Consider the following 23,543-nt stretch of genomic DNA (forward strand, 5'->3'; position numbering starts at 1 on the left):
CGGGAGTACGGTAGTTGGAACAGCAGCGTACTCGATGACGTCACCATCTCAGCTTGCGTCAGCACATCTCCACCGTGAACATGTTCAGTGCAGATCTACAAGCTATCAACGCGTTGCATCGCGACGCGTTGATAGCTTGTAGATCTGTTATTTTTGTTCAACGGAGTATAAAAGAAGTTTAAAGTGCTGTTTACTCAAACATTCTATAAAAAAAATTATTTAAATAAAACATACCTCTTTTCGTCTTTAAAAGAAAAAACAATGTTAATATCCCATTTACTGTTATATGTTTTTTTAATCGTATATAAATATGCATATGAATGGCCTATACCTATTAATTATGATATAGCCCACTGACTGTACAAACCTAGGGTGATTATTGTATTATACCTTTCTTACCACGACTGGCCAACAATGTAATTAACCAAGATCATGTACTGACTAGCGTCTTTATAATAAAGTCAGCTAACATGATCTACTCATTCTTCATTAAATGACCATATACTGACTATCCTCTTTATAATAAAGTCAGCTACAACATATTCATCATTAAACGACCATGTAATGACAAGCCTCAACATCTTCTCATTAAATGCACTGAAGTTTCAGGGCTTAATGTGTATTTACAATAAAACAAAATATGATATATTCAAACTTTCTTATTTTCGTTTTCATAAAAATGTAGCCCATATATTTGGGTCAGTATAATCATAAAATCACACCGGTTAATATGAATATTAATGTTGCGGTATTGTACTGGAGCCTATTATGAGTTTTTCACGCCGCTGGCTTTAATTGTTTAATTGCCAACGGCCGCCAACGGCCGCCAACAAAGTTGTGGAAGACTGTGGACGCTGGACGGTGTAACAGTTTAATAACCACGCAAGACAAATAAACATTTTACAAGTGACAACGGGACAAAAATGGACCAGAAGCGTCTTGTAGTTGCTGCTGTCGCTGTGGGCATGCTGCATGAAGAGGCTGAAGAGGAGGCTGCCCAGTGGAGGAGGAGAATCCGTGCAAGGAGAGCAAGGATGGAGTTGAGAAGGCAGAGGAGAAATGCGATGTTGGCCTGCCTCTCTAGTGTTGTAAGTTTATCTAACTAGGCATTTTTTGTATTGGATAATGCTTTGTGTTAGTAGTTAGCCTAGCCTTGACTTTACTTGGTAAGCATAAATAAAACACAAATAAGAGTGAATTAAGTACTTGTACCTCATCTGTGTGACATACTGTATATCATTAGTCAAAACCAGAATATCCCATGAGTCATGTCTATGAAGGCTAGCTTTACGTATGATGAAATATAAACCGTTATATAAACTGTGGGACACGTCATTAGAGAAAAGCACTAGATTTCATATAAGGCTACAGTGGCTTTCTGGTCTGATAATTCTGTAAGATTTCAGCAATTCAAGACATGCTCTACAACTCTGGTACAACTCTGGTCTTCATTAAATGATATAATATATAATATGAATAATGTAATAATGTAGGTGTGGGTGACCTTGATATTTTGATGTTATGGTGAAATCACAATCAGATTTTTTTAAGTAAAATACTCAGTTATGCCAATATAAGTAATGCCAATATAACTAAGTGGGTAAAGGAAAACAATAGAACAAAAGTCCGGAAAGTATTGAAAATTACAGTACTTTACAGGGTTCCCACACCATATCTGCTATTCAAAAATAGCAGATATACAAGCTCACTATGAGCTTGTCTACTGTATCTGATATTTTTTTGAAAAATCGTGGAAGGTTTGTGCAAAACTTGTATATATATATATATATATATATATGTTTTAAAGCAAACATTTTAAACTCCGATCTGTGCTTCTGGGTGGTCCCTGGAACAACATTTAGAGATGGGGGTTCGCGGCCAAATACATATCATTTTGTGGGCCCTTGACATGGAAAAGTTGGAGCACCACTGATATAGCAACATACTGTTAGGATTTAGAAAAATGTTTTAGATATTTGGCCGCGGACCCCCATCTCAAAACGTTTTGTTCCAGGGACCCCCCCAGAAGCAATGATTTGAGTTTCAAATGTTCGCTTAAAAAAAAAATTGCACAAATGTTCCAGATTTTTAAAAAAAATCTACAAGCTCATAGCGTGGCACAGTGCTGCACTATGAGCTTGTAGATCTGCTATTTTGAGACATGAAGCTTGTACAATCAGGAAATGACAACACACTTATTTGTTCTTTTTTTAATAGGACCAACGCACAGTGCGCTATGCGCAATTGAATGAGCATGTCCCCTTCCTCAGCCTGTACTTCGCCGGTGGCGACACAAAACCAGCCCTACGGCTATCCAGGGAGAGTGTGACCATGCTCATCCAGATGCTGCCCCGGATGGATGGAGCCATGAAATGGAGGTGCTGGTGACACTTTACTGGCTGGCCTGTGGGGCGTCCTACAGGGTCACAGGAGACGCCTTCGGGATGCCACTCTCCACCATCTGCAGGACGGTCCACAACATATTGGAGGAAATGATGACGGAGCTCCTCCACAGAGTGATTCATTTCCCCAGAGTTAAGGAGTGAGCAACAACAACAAAGAAGACTCAGAGACCAACAGATAAGTTTAAAGAGAGTTAAATGTATTAAAAATAAAATAAAATAGAATTTGAGGGATGTCAGGGACCGAGTTGGTCGGAAGGAGAGACACAGGGAAAACTTTGTGGGTTTTAAAATATTGTTCTCTTTTTTATTTCTTTTTATTTCTTTTCTTTTTTCTTTTGTTGCAAATAATGATTTAACAAAACAAATGTGCTCAACACAAAAAGGAAATTAAACTAAATAACTAAACAGACAAATAACACAACTGAACTGAAAACTGAACTAAACCAGATTGACACAGGAGGTGGAAATATATAGGGACGGGTCAGACCACTGTTAACCAAAAAAGGGGGAAAAGACAAAGACTACCATTGAAACACACACTCAAAACGAGATGGGTCTGGATGCAGACCGCAGGCAGGGGGCGGTTCCTTAAGGGGAGGATCCTTAAGGAGGCGGTTCGTAAAGGGCTCATACTAAATACATACTGTAGGTGGCAGTAATGCAACTTAAGGGATTCCAGCTGCTTTTATATATCCTCGCAGAAGAAGACTTTCGTTCTTTCAAGATGGCCGAACAACACGTTGAAACAGCGGTAATAGACCGCCGAAGTCTGACGTCATTTACACATCCTTTGTTTGTCTACCTGGTTCGCAGTTTTCCACCCCCGTTCTGAATCCCATAGACGTATTTAATATCGCGTCAAATAAGAACTATGTTCCAAAAATAAACAAATGACCACGGCGGGTTGACTCTTATGGATATGAAGCATCAACTGACGGTGAGAAAACGCTAATGTTACTTCCGCCAAATTAGTTACATTTTCGCCAGAAACAGACTGTATCAAATATAAGTGACTGACTATCATAAACTATACAGAACCTCCTCCCTGACAATAACGCCGACACGCGGTGTTTATTTTTGGACCACAATTCTTATATGAGACGATTCTAAGATGACCCAATGTTATTCTCCATAGAGAAATTACTTCCGCAAACCTGGGGATGAACGAGTGACGTCAGGACTTCGGTGCTCTATAGTATTTTCCAGAGATGCACGTTTATATTCATCGTAATGTCATTTTTCTTAACACACAATTGTCTCTTTATCAAAGTAAAACATTGACTGTCCAACCTCGTTAAGCGTTAATAAAGTAAATAATAGTCGGATGTGGTAAAAATGTTTGTGGTATTAAATGCTAACTTAGCATGATGCTATTATAAACACGTTGGCCTTTAGTCCCGTTTGCAACCGGGCCTACTCTACTGTTATAATAACGTTAAGCTTAAATAGGTCAATAGATTATGGCTCGGTATCAATACTGTTACCGGTTACCAAAGCTGATCATCTAATTGACCTATGCTTAGCGTATTATGCTGTGACGCAAACCAGCACTTAGCATGATGCTAGTGAACTGTTGTGTACTGTTGTATTATCTTGGAAATATAAGTAGGCCTGCCCTACGTACTGTAACTTAATCAAATAATATGGTTTGGATTCTGATAGACAACATGGCTGGCTTGGTTGGTTGAATTGAGTAATAAGATGTGCGGTACTAATTAAAGTTTGTAACTACTGGTTGTAATGAACCAGACGAGAGACGGACGCATCCTTTCAGTAAATGTCGGCTGCTAATCAATATGTAAAAATAACACTTCGGATGTGTCTTCTATAATTATGTAACATTAGTTATGGCATCATCAGAAATGTGGTTAAGTAATATGATCAGAGAAGAGTCACTGGTCATCTAACACATGCTTAATAGCTCACCTAACACTATTAAAGACAGGTTAAAGAATCTAACATAATAAAAACTACCTAATATCTATAAGCAAAAACACTAGCTATATTATACAAACTATGTGACCCCTTTAGCTGCATAAACTAAGCAATCCAATTAAAATATAAATATCAAAGCTCATTCAAAAACGTTCCTGTCATTTATGTGATATGAATGGTTACTGTTGAAAGTGCAAATAAAAACTGTTTGAATAGTAAACAATTCCTCATTTTCTCCCAGATTCACCCAACTGTTTACAAGGGGGATGCCCTTCTAACACCCCTTTGTGAAGGCCCTAATAAGTACAAGTGCACATTCTGCAGCAAGGTGGGGGACTATGGCCACATTGTGGCACATCTGCAGACCCATAGAAGAACGGCTGTTAAACATGGAGGTATATCTTAATCTAAATAAATGTTGCATATCTTCCAAAATGTACAAATAGTTGACTAATTTGAGTTAGTCTAACCAATTTACTATTACTAACTAATATTATTCTAACGTGAATTTGCATACAGTTTACACTTTTATATTGCCTTAAGAATGAAGCATTTGTAAACTGGTTTTCTCTTTGTAGGATTCACAATGTACAGGTGCAATGGTGTGTGTTGCAAATCCACTGCTGCTACTGTGGGGAGATCAGAACCCAGACCACTTTTCTGAAACATGTTCAGAAGTGCGCAGGGGCAGCCTGCAGCATTGGATCGCTTCGCCAGAGTAAGTGATGCACATGAACACACCATAAGTAGTGATCATAACCTTATTCCCCCTAAAGACAACTTAAACAAAACATGGGAAAAATGTATTGTGCAACTATACTTTTATAATGTAATCTATCCACTGTCTCCCCACCAGCTGCCACTGTCTCCTCCTCAGCCGCCACGGTAGCCTCCTCTGTCTCCTCTGTCTCACCAGCCGCCTGCAGCATTGGATCGCTTCGCCAGAGTAAGTGATGCACATGTTATGACCAGAAGCAGTGATCATAACCTTATTCCCCCTAAAGACAACTTAAACAAAACATTGTAAAAATGTATTGTACAACTATACTGCTATAATGTAATCTATCCACTGTCTCCCCACCAGCTGCCACTGTCTCCTCCTCAGCCGCCACGGTAGCCTCCTCCACAGCATCCACGGTAGCCTCCTCTGTCTCCTCAGCCGCCTGCAGCATTGGATCGCTTCGCCAGAGTAAGTGATGCACATGTTATGACCAGAAGCAGTGATCATAACCTTATTCCCCCTAAAGACAACTTAAACAAAACATGGGGGAAAGGTATTGTACAACTATACTGCTATAATGTAATCTATCCACTGTCTCCCCACCAGCTGCCGCTGTCTCCTCCTCAGCCGCCACGGTAGCCTCCTCTGTCTCCTCTGTCTCCCCAGCCGCCTGCAGCATTGGATCGCTTGCCGCTGTCTCCTCCTCAGCTGCCACGGTAGCCTCCTCTGTCTCCTCAGCCGCCTGCAGCATTGGATCGCTTGCCGCTGTCTCCTCCTCAGCTGCCACGGTAGCCTCCTCTGTCTCCTCAGCCGCCAGCAGCATTGGATCGCTTGCCGCTGTCTCCTCCTCAGCTGCCACGGTAGCCTCCTCTGTCTCCTCAGCCGCCTGCAGCATTGGATCGCTTCGCCAGAGTAAGTGATGCACATGAACACACCAGAAGCAGTGATCATAACCTTATTCCCCCTAAAGACAACTTAAACAAAACATGTGAAAAATGTATTGTACAACTATACTGCTATAATGTAATCTATCCACTGTCTCCCCACCAGCTGCCGCTGTCTCCTCAGCCGCCACGGTAGCCTCCTCTGTCTCCTCTGTCTCACCAGCCGCCTGCAGCATTGGATCGCTTCGCCAGAGTAAGTGATGCACATGTTATGACCAGAAGCAGTGATCATAACCTTATTCCCCCTAAAGACAACTTAAACAAAACATTGGAAAAATGTATTGTACAACTATACTGCTATAATGTAATCTATCCACTGTCTCCCCACCAGCTGCCACTGTCTCCTCCTCAGCCGCCACGGTAGCCTCCTCCACAGCATCCACGGTAGCCTCCTCTGTCTCCTCAGCCGCCTGCAGCATTGGATCGCTTCGCCAGAGTAAGTGATGCACATGTTATGACCAGAAGCAGTGATCATAACCTTATTCCCCCTAAAGACAACTTAAACAAAACATGGGGGAAATGTATTGTACAACTATACTGCTATAATGTAATCTATCCACTGTCTCCCCACCAGCTGCCACTGTCTCCTCCTCAGCCGCCACGGTAGCCTCCTCTGTCTCCTCTGTCTTCCCAGCCGCCTGCAGCATTAGATCGCTTCGCCAGAGTAAGTGATGCACATGAACACACCAGAAGCAGTGGTCATAACCTTATTCCCCCTAAAGACAACTTAAACAAAATATGTGAAAAATGTATTGTACAACTACTGTATACTGCTATAATGTAATCTATCCACTGTCTCCCCACCAGCTGCCGCTGTCTCCTCAGCCGCCACGGTAGCCTCCTCTGTCTCCCCAGCAGCCTACACCGTTGGCCCAGCAGCAAAAGTAGTCCAGTCAAGGGCCAAAAGGACAACATGCCCTTTGTGTAAAATTGAATTGTATACGAAAAACCTCAAGACCCACATGGATCGACGTCACTCATCATCTGTTCCTGATATTACTTCTAATCATCATCTTCCATCGCAATGCTTAGACCTCAAAAAGGGCATTTTTGCTGTTGGAAGGACATTTTCTGGTTTCCATTCATGTACAGAAGTTCACCTGGGGAAACAGCCACCAAGTTTTTTGTGAGCTTGAAAATTGCAAGCAGGCATCAGAATTTTCCAGAAGAAGTAACTTATTAGGGTTTGAGTGTATTCATGTTAGGTCTCTGATATACTGTCCTACTTCATCCAAACCAGACGTCACACTGAAGGAGGAAGTGCTGTCAGATATGGTTGGGAAGAAATGGATTTCTGACAACACAAAAAGAATGTGTCTAGTCAGAAAGGAGAAAGCTGAGTCGGAAAACAGCCCTCTGAGTAAAGAGGTGACATTTTGCAGTGGCGAATCAAGAGTTTATGTGTCAGTACTTGAAACATGCACCTCATATTATGCGAGGCTAGGCAGAGTGTCTGTATGTTATGACATAAAAAGAAATGCTTGGCAGTGTCCATGCTCAAAGCCAAAGAATTCCTGTGCTCATAAGTCCATAGCAAAATGGCACTTGAATCAGACCCGACCTGAACTCTTCCTAAAGGTCAGAAGTACAGACGGTGATGTGTTTGAGACCTTTGTAGAATCTGATCCTGAAGGCCACAGTACTGAGGACATTCTCTATCCACCTGAGGGAGACTCTTTGACATCACTTGTTCTGTACTTGTTGGACCATAAGAAATTGCCAGCTGTTCTGTCAACGGATGTGTGTTCACCGCAGAACATGGAGATACTGCCAAAGCACCTCATACCTCTGGAGAACTTTTGCAGTGTTTGCCCAGGAAAAATTCCTCTGTCGGATCCTATGCCGATAACTCATAAAGCCAGCATAGTGACATTCACTGGCATAGTAAAGGGTATGTTTAGTTTATGAATATATTAATGATACTTCCGCTGGCCATCCATATGCTAGAGTAAATTTTATTTTGTTAAGTATAGCAGTCATTCACTATTCATTTATATGCTGTATATTGTCTTTTGTACACACACACTATCGTATACACACAGATATATAGACATCTGTAAATCCCATCACTAATACTTTCTTGTATTTTCTCAGATGTGTCCACGTACTGTAAAAGGTGTGGGCTTTGTGGACATTTCTACCGATATCAAGAATGGACAGAGGGGCTGCACAATTTTGATGACCACACGATCTTGTCACTGCACCTTTGCCTTTTCTTGAGACAGTCTGTCCAGGTAATCTACACTTATGCATTAGTGCAACTTTAACCACTTGAACCCAGCATACATATTCTGGGAGTAACATTAGCCAGATATAGACTATCTACAAGCTCGCAGCGTGCCGATGCACTGTGAGCTTGTAGATCGGCTAATTTTGGCAGAGACATTTGGTGTAATGGGGGGGGGGACAGCAGGCCAAGTACATTAAGTAACTCTGGTCAGTTTGACTAAGAATAGAGGGTATTAAGTGGTTGATACATCCATTCATTTGATAGACATGACACATCATGAAGAATTTTAATGAGTCAGTGGTGGTGCATGAATAGTCTTTGAGCAAGCAGTGAATGGTTTCAGAAATGGAAGTTTTTCCTACTTGTCATGAAACTCCCTGGTAAAACATCAATGTAGAAAAGCAAACATGACTTGTCTTACACTCTGTTGTGATCTCATTTCAAATCTTATTACAGAATCACACTGCTGTGGGAAGGGCCTTGGATATCTTGGAACAGACGAACAATGAAAAGTATCCAAACCATGACTCCATTCTTCATGGGTACCTTCACTTTGAGGCCATGACAGCACATGATTACAACTTTTCATGTGTGCACTGTGGTGTCCATCCGCCTGTAGTCATAATGGACTTGCACAAGAAAGGAGTTTTTACTATGGCAGGTAAGCACTGTTCTGTCTTCTCTTTTAACAGACAAATCTCACGAAATGACACTGATTTTGAGCAAAATGTCTTGCAGTGAGTGAAATCGAGGCTCCCCCACCAGAGTTTGACGGTCATGTCGACATTGAGGAATTCTGGCAATCGGTTGATCAAGAAATTGTTTGCAGAGGCTTTCTGAAAAGTAAGATATAGATTTCTATTAAGAGTGCCCTGCAGAAATAGGTTTTCCTAAGACCCCTGATCCCCTGTGTCTTGGCCACTATGTATGAACTGTACTGTTTATTTATCCAGCAGATAAGCACTCATTAAATGATCCTCAAAGACTGCTGGTTCTGGTACAATCTCCAAGGTTTTTAATCAGCAAAGTTTGAAACTGAAAGGCATATAAGAAAAGAAAAAAACAGAACCTCTTTAAAATTGTCCACAGAATGGATCAAGTAAAATCTTTACATGTGTCAGTTCAGTTTTAAGCAACCATGGGTGAATTTGTAACTGCTTTAAATTGTATTCAATGAATTGGCCTCTGTATGAACTGTACTATCAATCTAAGATTTTGGGTGCGTTTGTTTTCCACTATGAAGGTAACCGTGACAATCCATGCAGAGTTTCACCTTCATTTCACAAGTGGGCGCCATGGATTGGACCTCGTACCAGATCGGGCAAATGCGTTCTCAACACTGAGTTTGCAAAAGTAAAAAAGTCTGATGCAGACCAGGTAGACATCGATGTCACAGAAGAACGCCTCTCAACTGAACTGACTAACTTAAAGGTGAATAAAATGTGTTTGACTTAGCAGTGCTCTCGAACTGTAATGTATCCATTGACATTTAGTACATTGTTGTACTAGATGTCTACTCTGCTGGAGGTTTTTTAAATGGCTTCCAGGTTTGGTCAAAAGCAAGGGGAGAGTGTGGTACTGTCAGCTACTTTTCAACATCTTAATGGTTGGTGTGTGTGTATATACATTTACACAGGTTGAAGCTTTGCGGAATCTGGTGAAAGGGTGTGGGATTGATTCTAAAGGCAGCAAAATGGATCTAATCCTACGCTTGAGGGAGGCGATGAAAACACGGAGCACTTATGACAAGGTGTTTGAAAAGGTGTGGGGGGCATCTGGTAAGTGTCAAAAGTCCATTTAGGTAATCAAAAAATGTTGTTAATTTATTATGAGAAAATATTGAATTGCTGTAAACCTACAGGTACTGTATGTCTGTAATTATACCGGACAGCTAGGTTAATGGCCACACTAATTATATGTATTTACATTTCAAGGTGGCTGGGCAGTGATCCTGTGTCCTTGTGGCATCGTGAATGCTGTGAAGTTCAACATAAGAGCTGAAAGCCCACGCGATTATGCTGATCTGTTGCTTTCCTTTCGTCACTTCCCAAACGTTGTGGTTCATGATTTTGCACGGGGGTTAGTAAGTCATACCAACCTGCGGGAGAAAGAGAGACTGCCCTTCAGCCCACATGGAGGGAGAATGGCTGCACCAACACCAGAGAATATTGCGTCTGCCAAGAAAGGGCAACTGAAAATCAGTTTGCCATGGTTGCAGTTGGAGAAAGACCCCCCTGATGTTAATTGCCATCCTGCAACTGGTTCTGCAGAGCATTACGCATTATACGACACCTTCCATCAGTCTAACACAAAAGATGAGACCGATGCGCTTAGATTAATTGGACTTGTGCCTGAGCTATGTGGGTGGCTCAACTCCCAGAAAGCAGAGCAGCTCTTCTCTGAAATGAGAAAGAACAATTATTTTATGAACTCTTTCTCCCCATCAAGTCACATCTTTCTAATGCGTAATATCTTGCATCACCATAATGAGAGGGTTAACCAGTTGGCACTGAAGAAGTTGAGGACAGTCTGTAAAGGAGAGATCACCCTTGATGCCCTTGGAAAGGCCATTTTGGGTATTTATGCTTTAATTACCTAATTTCAATACATTTACATTAGGATCTATTTGAGTAAAAGTAGCACTTCAAGTAACCATGATAACCAAAAGTGTCTATGTCTAGACATATACCATAACCACTCATCCTAAATACTTAGTTGACTGGGATCCCCAAGGGCTGTATACTAGATCCTTCTGCTTCGAGTTTTGTTATACTGGAAAACAAAGCGTACAATGCATTGTGATGCGTTGTGAGCTTGTAAATCTCCTATTTTCATAGACTCTTCATCCTAGAATAGAAATGCTAGCAGGGTTCTTATTGTGGTCAAAACATCACAGAAGGATACATTAATTAAATGTTGTCCATGTCTTGCAGTGCAGGCAGACACACAGGCAGATGTCTCGACCAACGAGCATGAAGTCGCTACAGATGTGAGCACGACGGACCACTGTGGGAATCATTGTGAGGCTCTCACTATGACCTCAAGCATCAGGCCCTGTCGCACCTCATGGACACCAGGAGTGCATCATCCCCTTCAAGAGCAGTTGGTATGTGGTTGCATTGCTGTGTCATCGATTTTTTTTTTCTCCCCACATTCATTTTGTTGCCATCTTTTGCAATTAATCAAGTGTCAGAGCCCTGTTCCAGGCATATGATGACTCTTATAATAATAAGTTTAATTCATTGTACACATTTCCTCCTGTACAACGTTTTCAATGTCACAAATCTTGTTTTAATTCCTTATTTGTTTGACACTGCTTGCATTTCTTTGTAATGTGTAGGTCGACTATGTTCTTGATGCGACCAGACCAATGGAGGAGCTCATCGTCAAAGACTGTCATACGTGCCTCACAAGAGAGAACCTTGTCACCCTGGGACTAAGGCGGGAAATGGACTCCATGGTGGGGACATTTTTTTAGTCAGAATTTCTGAAGTTATTACACTTTTCTGGAATTAGGATTAAAGTGATGTCTTTACAGGTGGGAAATGCGTGCTTGAGGCTCATACATGAAGCCATGCAGTATCAGGTGTGTATATGTGTATTATGCAGTATCAGGTGTGTGTGTGTGTCTATATATGTGTGTGTATATCACAAATTTGATTGAACAAAATGTATTTATTGATAGACATATCTTCTACAGGGCAAAGATGTATTCGTAGTGGATCTACATGTTCCACCTACCTGGCTGGCACCTAATCACTGTGACGCTCGACTCTCTTCCAGTAAGTACCAGGGACGTGCAGTTTGTATTAAAAAGTGACTTCAAAGATGAGTGTGGGGGAAAAAGCCTTAATAATAACTATACATATTTGCAATATTTCCATTTAAGGTGGACTCCCACAAGAGGGATGCCTTGATTTTCCCCCTGTGGATCCCAGGGCACTTTGTTCTGTGTGTAAGTGACTCTTTAGTATTGCTTGCAAAACCACCCTGAATGAAAGACTGATCATGTTGTGACCATGTAGATATATATTATATTTTGTGTGCATTGACTTGATCTGTAGCTGTGTGGTGTCCATTGGCTTCATCTGTGGTGTAATGGTGTAGACTTTGTTGACTATTTTCCCTATAGGTTATGAAGCCATTAAAGGGAGAGATTCTCTTCCTGGACTCACAATATTACAGGGGACAAGGCTTTGCGCCAAAGCCTTATCAAACGATCTTGAGGTTTTGATCTTAAGTTGTTTGCTGAAAGTCGTGTTCCCCAGACTTTCTCAAACGTTTTAAAGTAAATATTTATTTGGCAGTCGTGTTCCCAGACCTGCAAACTGTTGGCACTAGGGCTGGGTGATACGGACATAATCAAATATCACTTTACTGTAAAGCCTTTAAAACTAGGAAAAGAGAACACTTATGTTCTTAACACTTATTGTTATGTCTATTCTAATGTCATGATATCGTTATAAAATAGATGTATTGCCCAGCCCTACATTGCAATGCATGTATTTTGGGGTTGCATGTCTTGGGTTGCATGTATTTTAAGGTGGTTGAATTAGGCAGACATGTTTGCATGTCTGCCTAATAACATTTGAACATGGTCAAGTAAATTACAGCAGCGTACACGTGATGTCACGGTTTTGCAATTAACTGCTGTCAACATGCTGGCATTGATTAAAGGAAGTGATTAGCGCCAAACCCTATACTGTAGATTCCATTTTGCATGTCAACATTGGAACCGGTTCATCAATGAAACCAGTTTGGGTTCCTAACTCAAATATTTATAAAACGGTTGTGTTCCCCAGACTTTTTCAAAAATGTTATAAATACTTTTTGGGAGTTCTGTTCCCCAGACTAGCTTGAACCTTTAGAACTGTGGTGAGTATTTCTGGAAGTTACTGATTTTCTTTTTTCTATCAGGGCTCTTGCACAGCATGTCATCCCAGGAGGAGCCTGGTCAGAATTTACAGGCCAGGATATTGAGGTAAAACTAATTTGCAAAGAGCATTTATCAGTTTTGAGCTATTACAACAATGTATTTCTCATTTCACACGTTTACTTTACTGTGGTTATCATTTATTGAATACTTTATTGACAGTACAGTACATTAACACTGACAGAACACTACAAAAAAAGCCAAAGGCTTGTTTCAATTGTGGTCCATGTAAACCTTCAACATCTTGACAACTAACAATACATGGTACAACATAATACATTCATAATAAATGCAGCAAAAAAAAAGCTAATGATAACCCTGGCGCAGGTTAGTTGGAGGTCAAATTAACCCACCCTACAACCCACATTCCTACATCTTTAAGCCATTGAACTTTTTTGTTTTCTTTCAATTAAACGTGTATTTTAAACAGGGTCTCCCAAAACAGCTATCGGGAAATGACTGTGGGGTCTTCATGCTAATGGTGAGTTAAAGGTTTCCAGAAGGGGGAAAATTATGCTTTCTCCTTGACTTAACTGGCACTGGGCTCATCTGTAAAAGGAACACTGTCCAAATGTCATTACTCTCTGACACAGCGTTACTTGTTCCCCATTGCCTCAGTTCCATCTAAAGTCATTTATTAACATTGTGTTGCAATAGAATGCCCCCCCCCCCCCACCCTCTCTATTCTGCATGCTGAGTTTCGAAGCATGCAAAATAATTGTACCAACACAACTTTGCTATATTTGCAGTACTCCTGGTATGTTGTGATGGAGGCTCCATTTGATTTCACAATTGTAAGTATATAATCAATGCTGATATGCTTAAAATAGTGTGATTATATTTTGGGGTTTGGTCCATTAAAGGACACCCCTCTGGTCCTTCCAAAGAGTGTTTCCCTTCACTTTGGTTTTCTTTTTTCTGAGGAGGCAGATGTCATTGTGCTTTGTTTGATGTTAACGTGTGGGTCTGTTAGGTAAATAGTGAGTTGGGCCTCCAAACAAAATGATCTGTTAATGTATTGTACTCTTCTGTTCTTCAGCATGACATGCCCCGTTTGAGGAGGTGGTGGTGCACACTGTTGGTGGAGAATCTTCAGATTGAACGGTATGAGTGTTGTTAAATAATCTAAAAAAATGTAAAGATATTATTAGCAATAATCTGTCAGCAATGTAATTTGGATTTGATTTACTACAGCCATGGACGGAGATTTGCCCACTTCACAGTGGAGGGCCAACAGATGAGAAGACAGATTGACAGCGGAAGTGGGACGCTGTTGACGAGGATCCCCAATAAGAGACCGTGCGATGAGGTCACCATGGTAAGAAATAAACGTTTTACAGTGCCAAGAAACTTGTGTTGACATCTACGAAGCCATTAAGTAATATGTATCATTCAAGGAACCTGTCCCCTCGAAAAATTCCAAGATGGAGGAGCCAGAGGGAATGCAAGGCAAGTGGCTATACTGTGATATTTTTATGTGAAGCACATCTAAGCACATCTAAGCAATTCACTTCATAAACAGTTAGAGGTGAGCTCCATGTAGACATTCTAGCTTGCCGCTTTGTAAATGCTGTGTCTTAATCCGATACTCAACAATAACTACATACAATGCAGTATGTTATCTGTAGCCTGGCATAGCCAGACTAATATCACTGCGTATAGATATTGGTCTGGAATATATTTGGAACCTGCATTTCCAAGGGGCTGATTTAAAAAAAAAATATCTGAGGATAAACCCACCCAACATTTGCAATTTTCCATGCTGGGCCCTGATTGGTGCCCCACAACTAAGGGCGCAGCTAAATCCAATTGCAACCGAGCGGGCCTAGACCAAATCTGCCGTGGGCAATACGTTTTTTTGCACTGGCAGAGTCGTTATGTTATCTGTAGGACACAAATGTGATGGTTATAGAATGAAAGATCCTTTGACACCGTCCTTGTTACAAGTTGGTGATAGAAACGTATTATTCCAACAATATTTTTTAATTGCACTCGTTACATGTTCACAGCTGCCTGCAGAGACTTTATTGAAGATCTTTGTCCTTGTGGTGCTGGAGGATGGCGACCCCGCTATCCGCACCCTGGCTCTTACATTTCTGGGAGGTGGTGAGGGAGGACTACTTTCTGCAGGAAGCTCACTTTGCCTGGCTTGACAGTAAGTTGTATGTCTCTAAATCTGCCTCGTTTAAGGACAGGACCAACAAACCAGCTTTATTTCAATTTTGTCTAGAGCTCTAGATTCATCATGGATTGAAAATGTCTGATTTGTACTAGCTTGCTGTTTCTGTCTTCAGGTTTGTCACTGTATATTTGCATACACAGTGAAATGAGGTGTTTGCATGTAACCCTAAGTAACAGGAGCAGTGGGTGCTATGGGGGCAGCACCTCGGGTAAGCAGTTGGGGTTAAGAGTCTTGCTCAGGCACACTTTGACACATTTCTGAGGCCCCTGGAGGCTTCCCAGTCGGGCTCACTAACCCTTCAGCCATGGCCGCCATGCTGTATATAGTTACGCTTTCATTTAGACTCCCACATTTTTATGTGCACAGCATCTCTATGCTACAGGTAAAGTCACTCACTTATAGAACCACAAAGCTATAGGTGCAGTCAACTTGGACATGACTGCTTGTCTGGCTTGAAAAAAGGCCAGAGCAAAGGTTTTTTTGGGTGGCAGCTATAGGCTTCTGGCTTAAATAAAAAATAACCTGAACCTACGTTTTAGACAATTGAGTCCTTCTTTTCTCATCAGGTGTGGTGACCTGGAAGGAGTACTCTGTGGAGTACACCAAGACCTACAGGATCCCGTTCCAGATCTCCAGTTGCAGACAGTGCCGCAACCTGTACAAGGACTCGGAAGGCTACAGGGGACATGGGCGCAGAGGACAACTCATGGGGATGTACTCTGAAGATGATCTGGCAGGATTTTGCAGCATTGACTGTTTTTATGATGCTGGAGGCACCTTCCATGAAAATGGCTGATGGGATTAGGCTTCCATTCTTGCATGTGTGGAGAGTACTTTTTAGGGTGTTCATTTTGATGGTCTCCGTCTTGTGACAGCAAGCAAATTGGAAATATCCTTTTGATATAAGAGTTGAAAACACTCCCAGGGAGAACAGAGACACACGAGAAGCCCACACACCCTATAGCACGCATGCAGGGACAGACACATATGCACATGTATGTGTGCATACATACATCTCCTGGCTGAGTTGGAATACTTTAATCCATCCTGGCTTCAGTCCAACATTCACATAGTCTATTCATATCATATACAGAGTACAGACGTGACAAACTAAAGGAAAAACCTTTTGAATGAAGTGTCTTGATAAGGTGTTGGGCCACCACGAGCAACCAGTACAGCTTCAGTGCACCTTGGCGTACAGTAGATTCTACAACTCTTTAACTCTACTGGAGGGTTGAACGCCATTCTAACATAGGATAAATAACTTTGTATTGATTTGCATTGCCCCTTCCCTAGGGGTCAAGTGGACCCCAAACCATGCCAAGAAAAGGACCCCACAGCGTAACAGAGTCTTCAGACCCCCTCACTGTAAGCGTCAAACAGTCAGGCCTGTACCATTGTCTTGGTGTATTTCACACATGCACTCCCCCATTTGTGTAGAATATGGTATTTCCCCCCTCATCATGGTTATCTGTCAACAATGTCCAGCCCTATTAACTGATGTCATTCGCATACATCAGAATGCAGAAGTCACTGTTCCTATTGAAATGTTACTTGCAGTTTCTTGCAGTTAAGCAGTCCTTGTGAGTGAATCTCATGCCATCCGCGCCCCACAAACAAACCCGTCAAGGTCACTTAGATATTTATATTAGATATCTCTTGCCATACATGCAACAGAGCATGATCTGAGGTGAATTGCTTAATTGTATCATACATGTACCCCTGTTTGGAAGCATCACCATTTGTTTTTCTGCTAATTTAGTCAGGTTTCACCTTTCATTTGTTACCTGTGTGCGCGGTATATTCACTACAGCTCCTTGGCCTTGAACACTAGTCCCTGCAGTCCTTGAGTTAAATGGCAGAGACTGACATAGTCTTGAAGCGGTGTCTATGGCCCCTCTTTCTGTCTGCCAGCTTCAGAGGCTGTGTTTGTTAAACTGAGTCCCCTTTATACGTCTACGGAGCAGCTTTCCATACTGGCGGGCTAATGGATGTCAGGCTTGGCTGTCCGAGGAGGAAAGCCTGATTTATACTTTGTCTTTATATTGTTATATTGTTTATACTTTGCCTTCCTAACCAGCTCTCCTGCCGCTGTCATCGGACACAATGGGCTGATGTCTTTATACTTGAGTAATTTGTGCATACAAATATTGTGTTTCTAGGCTTCACATGTTATAAAAAATAAACTTTTATACGTCTCATATATTTGTCCTTTTTTCAACAGTGCTAACTGCTCTTTGTACAGCCCAGGATGCTGATGTCTAATTCTATTACACTGTTGAAAATTAAACAACCTTGTATTTTAATGTTTCAGATAGCAATGATTTTTAATAGCAATCATTGATGTAAGATTCAGAAAACTTGTCTTGCCTGCCACTTTGAAGGGACACATCATCCACCTAGACAAGTACACAAAAACGGATACAGGTCAAGCTGTTCACTTAAACATTTGTACCGGGCAGATATGTAACTGTGCTAAAGGACAGACTATTACTTCTTTAGCACAGAATAACAGACAACAGGAGTCAAAGAATAGGCAAACATTTTGCACTGTCATACACGGGAGCGTACCTATCAGCCCTATGTTCCCTCAAAACTATCTTTACCCCTAGCCCCAAGCCTAACTCTAATTAACCCCATAAGGGACATTGATCTGTGTCCCTTGTTTTAACACATTGGAGGCCAGTCTAAGTGAGTGATTGTAATATGCGTGTATGTGTTTTAGTCCTACACCATGGGTTCTGAAATCTTCCTTAAAACACTTCCTATTCAGAGCAAACTCTGGTCCTTCTTTATAGCCGATTCTAAAAACGCCTGCTAAATCCTACATAAGTTTTCAGAACAAGAGCCCACATTCAGAACAAGAGCATGGAGACACTTGAATCCTACTACTGCTGAATCACACAACTGCTTCATTTATGAGCATCAATGAGTTCTTATAACAATAATTATAGTGTTATAAGCTGGTTATAATACATTATAAGTATGCATAGCCAATATTACCACTTCATTTATTATGCTCTAATTCTTCCTTGGAATAAGATGTAGGTTTAAGGGGATTTTGTGTTCTGCAATTATCTTATGTGTATTGATGTAACTTCCTTTCCATATATGCGTTGATGAAAAACACAGCTTTTCTCTCCTCATAAACAATATGCATTTATTAAAGCCATGTGGTGTACGGTACAGTATTTTCCCTTATTTATAGGCTCAACTTATCCAAAGCCAACTTATTCATCTTACCCCTAGACTATTTGGTCTGGAAAGAGGCATACAATTGAAAAATAGCAGTTATCACTGGAGTTTATGAGACAGGGTTTAAAATGCTATATATTTTTATCTCACAGAGAATCACTTCATTATGGTTGGTTGAAGCGTATTATGGATCAATCACCCAACATCAGAGGACTGGAAGCTATTGCCTAAACTATTTCTCAATTGATTCGGAAAATACCTTGATTTTAACAGGGATTCCTTCTTTCTATCAATGTGTCATTCAAAGATGGGCTAGCTGGCAGAAAGCAGGGGGTGGAACACTAAGGGAGACGTACAGGAGATGAGGTTGGAAACCAGACCATTTGGGGATCTAAGTATATAACGGATCTTAGAGGAAATTCATTAATGTATCAACATTGGATTGACTCAGGTATCATTTGCATTAAAGATATGCCATAAGCTTCACGATAAAAGGAATTGGGTATGTGAATTATTCATTATTAGAAAGGCAATCCCTAAAAACCCAAAGATTACATTGACAATGTACACATGGCTCTGACAGGATGTAATTGTAAAACAATATACAAGCAGACATCATACTGTACATACAGACATACTGGGAAGCTGTGCTTCATAGTCCTGTTCAGTAAAGCAAGCTCACACCCTACATAAGAGAATGGAGACACTTGAGTCCTACTATTTTTGAATCCCACATCAACTAGTTCATTTATGAGCATTAATCTTATAACTATAATTATACAGTGTTATAAGCTGATTATAATACATTATAAGAATGTTCATAATGCATCAGACATTGGGTGCATAGCAAGTATTAGTGTATTACCGCTTCATTTATTATGCTCTGATTCTTCCTTTGAATAAGATTACATTGACAATGTACACATGGTTCTGACAGGATGTAATTGTAAAACAATATACAAGCAGACATCATACATACAGACGTACTGGGATGCTGACAAACAGCAAGTCAAATAATGTATGGCAGCTACAGACAATTTCCCCAGAGGGTCAATTGCCAGAATTAAATTTTCAAATATTACATGACATCCTTCCAAATATGTAAAAACCTGTACAAATGGAAGCTTGTCCCTACTCCTCTATGTGCTGTTTGTTTGGTCACAGAGGAGACAGACCATTATGTTTGTTTCATGTCAATGTTTGGGCAACTCAAGTTGCTGCCCTTATCTTGTCTCTGTTCAAAGTGGAATTTACACAGAAATAGCCAAATATCATTCTGGGTCTTAACACACCCCATAGTGAAATATATAGCCTAGTGTAAACCTTATACTAATAATAGCAAAATTGTCCATCTACAAAACTTGGATGATATTCAAAGATGACCAACAAAAGTTGTATAAGGCAGTTCTTTCTGAGATGATCTTTTGGTTGATGAAGTCAGAGATAATGAAATCTGGGCACATATTTTGAGGTTGCTGAATTAGAACACCAAATAAAATGTTTATGTTTAATGAAGACTTTCCTCTTTGTATGTACTGTATATATTTTCCTTTGTACAATGTATTGGTATGTACTATACATTTCATGTTTAGTATTTGATGTGTATTGTAATGTTTCAAAAATAATAAATACATTAATTAATTAATTAATCTTACCACCAGACACAACATGAACAAATGAATGATACACATCAGGACAGTAACTTCAACTTCAGTATTTTAGGTGTACAGAAACCTCTACTCATGTTGTTAAATGATGTACAGCAATATCTTCCATAAAACGTAGTTGATTGATTGGAATAATAATTACTACCACAAACAGTAAATAATGATATGCCTACAATGTATGAGTTTAATGTATCCTATGTTATGATAAACTATCAAATTGACTCTGTATTCAATATGATCTGTCAATAGGTCAATTAATTTTTCTTCTCTGTGGGTTGTATACTCTTCATTCTTTATGCAAATTAATTATAATTATTATTTTTCAAAGTTCGTTTCGTTTATGATTCATTCAAAGCATTAATTATAATAAATGAGGAACAGAGCGTCATATACCTTTAAGAAATACGTGGAGGGCGGGGCAACACCCTTTAGGAAACGCCCCCCCTATAGGATCCACACCCCCTTTAGGATCCGCCTCCTTGCTAATCCACCCCCTTTAGGATCCGCCTCCTTGCTGTGGTCTGCATACAGACTCTATTGCTCAAAACCCCTGCCCCACCCCATAGTGCAGAGGGACTGTGGTGCAGTCCAATTGTCCAGATTAGCTGCAGATCTGGAGCAGCTGATCCCCATTCCTTTGGCCAGCCCATAATGACCATTTATGTCAGCAGCCTCCCACAGAACTGGTATCTCAAAGAAAACTCATAAATGAACTCATAGGAAACAACTAAATTATGTAATTTCAACTGGTTAATAATGAACAACTGAAAATAAACACTCTAAATATATAAACCAAAAGGAAGAGTTACCATACATTATAGTCTCTATGTGTGGCTGCTGAGTCAGCCATCACAAGGGATGACAGTGAACTTTTTCCAGCTTGTAGAATGAGTGCAAACAAAAACACCACCTAATTAGACTAGTGGTCAGTCTTGAACATAAGTTTTTATGTATCTTATTTTAGTGTTCCTATTTATCCTAAGATTAGGTTATTGAACTGTTTCTATCCTGAGAAAATCTTATTTTGTTCTTGTTTTTTATATAAACTTTTTAAATATTGAACCTGAAGCTTTTTATGAAATACTTTTTAGTCCTTAATGCCTAAGTAATATTTAGTTTTTAACCTCAGTATATCAATGAAATGAAATGGTTTTAACATTTAGGAAATTAAATGATTAGATGCAATGTTTTACCCTTATATCAAAATACAGTTTGACCTTTTCATCAAAATACAGTTTTAACTTTTTATCAAAAAATATCTTTATAACAAAAAACTTGTTCACTTCTTGTATCAAAAATACCCTTAAATAAAATGACAGTGTAATGCTCAAATATATCAGTCAACATGAAATTGATTTTAAAACAATAAACAGTGTGTCTTCTTTTCTTTTTCTTTCCTTTTGTTTTCTCAGTTCAGTGGAAAGAATGAAATGTCCATGAAAATATTCCTTCAGTGTTCTTTGCAATATAATCAGTCCTACCAGTTCTCCAGATCAAAGCAACAGTTCTTTTCGGATGGACTCAGATGGGTTAGTTCACCAAACTGCTGAACTCTTCACCACGGTTGGTTGTAGATCAAAGACTTCAACAGTTGAAATCCACTCTTAAAAGACCCAGCCTAAAATAGGCCAAATTGAGGATTACTCTCTATGTATTCACATTCACAATCAGCATAAACTGCTTACTCATCTTTAGTCAATAAATCACAGAAGTATCTAATTATCAGAAATAACAATAACAGTCATTAAATTATAATGTTTGAAAACCATTGTATATGGAATCAAATCACTCACCAGAACAATCAAGTTTGAGTTCTCATATTCTTTTGTGCAAGGGCATGGTCCACACAGCATGGATGATCACTCCATAGAAACAGGTGACACAGGAACAGAACAGACAAGAGTCTTTGAATGTCTAGACTCACTCACAGCCACAATGGGTCTAAATGTGTGCAGCCATCACACCGCTAGTAGCACACATGTGGGCGAAAAGTAGGTCAACTGTCAACCAACACCCACGTGAGTTTCCTCCAGGACCAAAGCTCACCAACGTTGTGTCCCAGATCAATCAACTGCACAACGGGAGCCTCTCCCCTCAATCAACGTGCATCTTTGAAAACGTTATTTAATGTGTAATCAATCTCCAGGAAGATGCGACGTGCCTCTCCTCTGGTTTAAATATGACGTTCTGTTTTCACCCACTCCAGCACTAAGCAGGGCTCTGATTGGGCTCAGGTCTGTTCCTTCACTCACTCCTGCAGCAAGCAGGGCTCTGATTGGTCAGTGAAAAGTGTCACTGATCTCAGGTCTGTTATGTTCCAGTGTCACCCAAAACTTTACACTTCAAAATAAAACACCTTCACCTTAAGTGAATTTTATGTGAGACCTCTCTATATTGAGGACATTTGTACAGCAGGGACTTATTTTGTTGGACACAAAGCTCCATTTCCTTTATGGATTTTATGCAATATTTAATATATTGCTGATTCTATTTTAATATTCATGACAAATATGCCTTTTGAAATCTTTATCTATTGCTAATTCCTTGTAGCTTTTAAATCCTATTTTAAGGCATGGTGAAGTATATCTTCCAGCCATAATCATACATCAAATGAGCCAGAACTCAACTTGTTTAATTAGTACATACATAGTTAAAATAAGAAGTCAGCCAAATGTTCTTTAGATGACACGATAGGTGAAGGGTGGGGGATACCTGGCCATTTACAGTGGAAAGACAGCCTCTGTGACAAAGACAACACCTCACTTTGGATAACAAAAGAAGCATGTGTTTACACCTGGACTAGAAAGCTTTTGTCTCATTGTATTCACTTCGTTTGAAGCCCGGCACCATGTGGATCTATTTAGCATGTCTGTGAGAGCTATTGTCTCCCCCAGCCCCGTTTTAAGAACAGAGCTACTAGTTCAGTTAGAACCTGGGTTAAAATACAATGTTACTAAGATGTTATTATCTCTTGGTGAAAATATATACTGAAGTTAAAATGAACAAAAGTATTTAACTACGGCCTGTGTAGGTTTAATATAGGTAAAAGCCAGGAGAAGTAAAACGTATTCACATGAATGGATGCTGTGTCATTAAAGCTTTTAAAGTTAACTATTGTTTACAGATGAATAAGAATGTAATTCCTGGTATCATTCTAAAGTGTATATTGTGCAAAGTATTAATCTAATAACAAAACTTCATTGTGAAACATGGTTCTGTACTGAAAGTAGATATTGCTAAATTGCATTGTGTGGCTTAGTATATTATGCGCAGTAGCGGTCCGCCCGGCCACGACGGATCAGCTCCCGATTGGCTGAGAAGAGGCAGAGGA

The 23,543-nt window shown here is 40.1% G+C and overlaps 2 protein-coding genes and 1 long non-coding RNA gene across 3 annotated transcripts in view; all 3 read left to right on the plus strand.

Moving 5' to 3' along the window:
* Positions 1-23,543, plus strand: part of LOC308094152 (uncharacterized protein) — a 337,907-nt gene that overhangs the window by 165,783 nt on the left and 148,581 nt on the right. The gene's annotated exons all lie outside the window — the stretch shown is intronic.
* On the plus strand, positions 7,150-12,055 carry LOC308092820 (HMG domain-containing protein 3-like; the record flags this gene model as incomplete). The annotated part of the gene is made up of 11 exons (XM_080438919.1): positions 7,150-7,896; positions 8,100-8,239; positions 8,692-8,896; positions 8,974-9,078; positions 9,479-9,666; positions 9,872-10,013; positions 10,170-10,811; positions 11,169-11,341; positions 11,576-11,695; positions 11,774-11,821; positions 11,936-12,055. The coding sequence occupies exons 1-11, from the start codon at positions 7,278-7,280 to the stop codon at positions 12,053-12,055; spliced, it is 2,502 nt and encodes an 833-aa protein (XP_080295045.1). The 5' UTR covers positions 7,150-7,277.
* On the plus strand, positions 13,550-14,456 carry LOC308093746. Its single transcript, XR_013933889.1, has 3 exons — positions 13,550-13,649; positions 13,918-13,962; positions 14,363-14,456. It is a non-coding gene; the product is annotated as an uncharacterized lncRNA (long non-coding RNA).

Source organism: Gymnoscopelus braueri (genome assembly GCF_963280865.1).
Source record: "Gymnoscopelus braueri genome assembly, chromosome: 10".
Lineage (NCBI taxonomy): Eukaryota > Metazoa > Chordata > Actinopteri > Myctophiformes > Myctophidae > Gymnoscopelus > Gymnoscopelus braueri.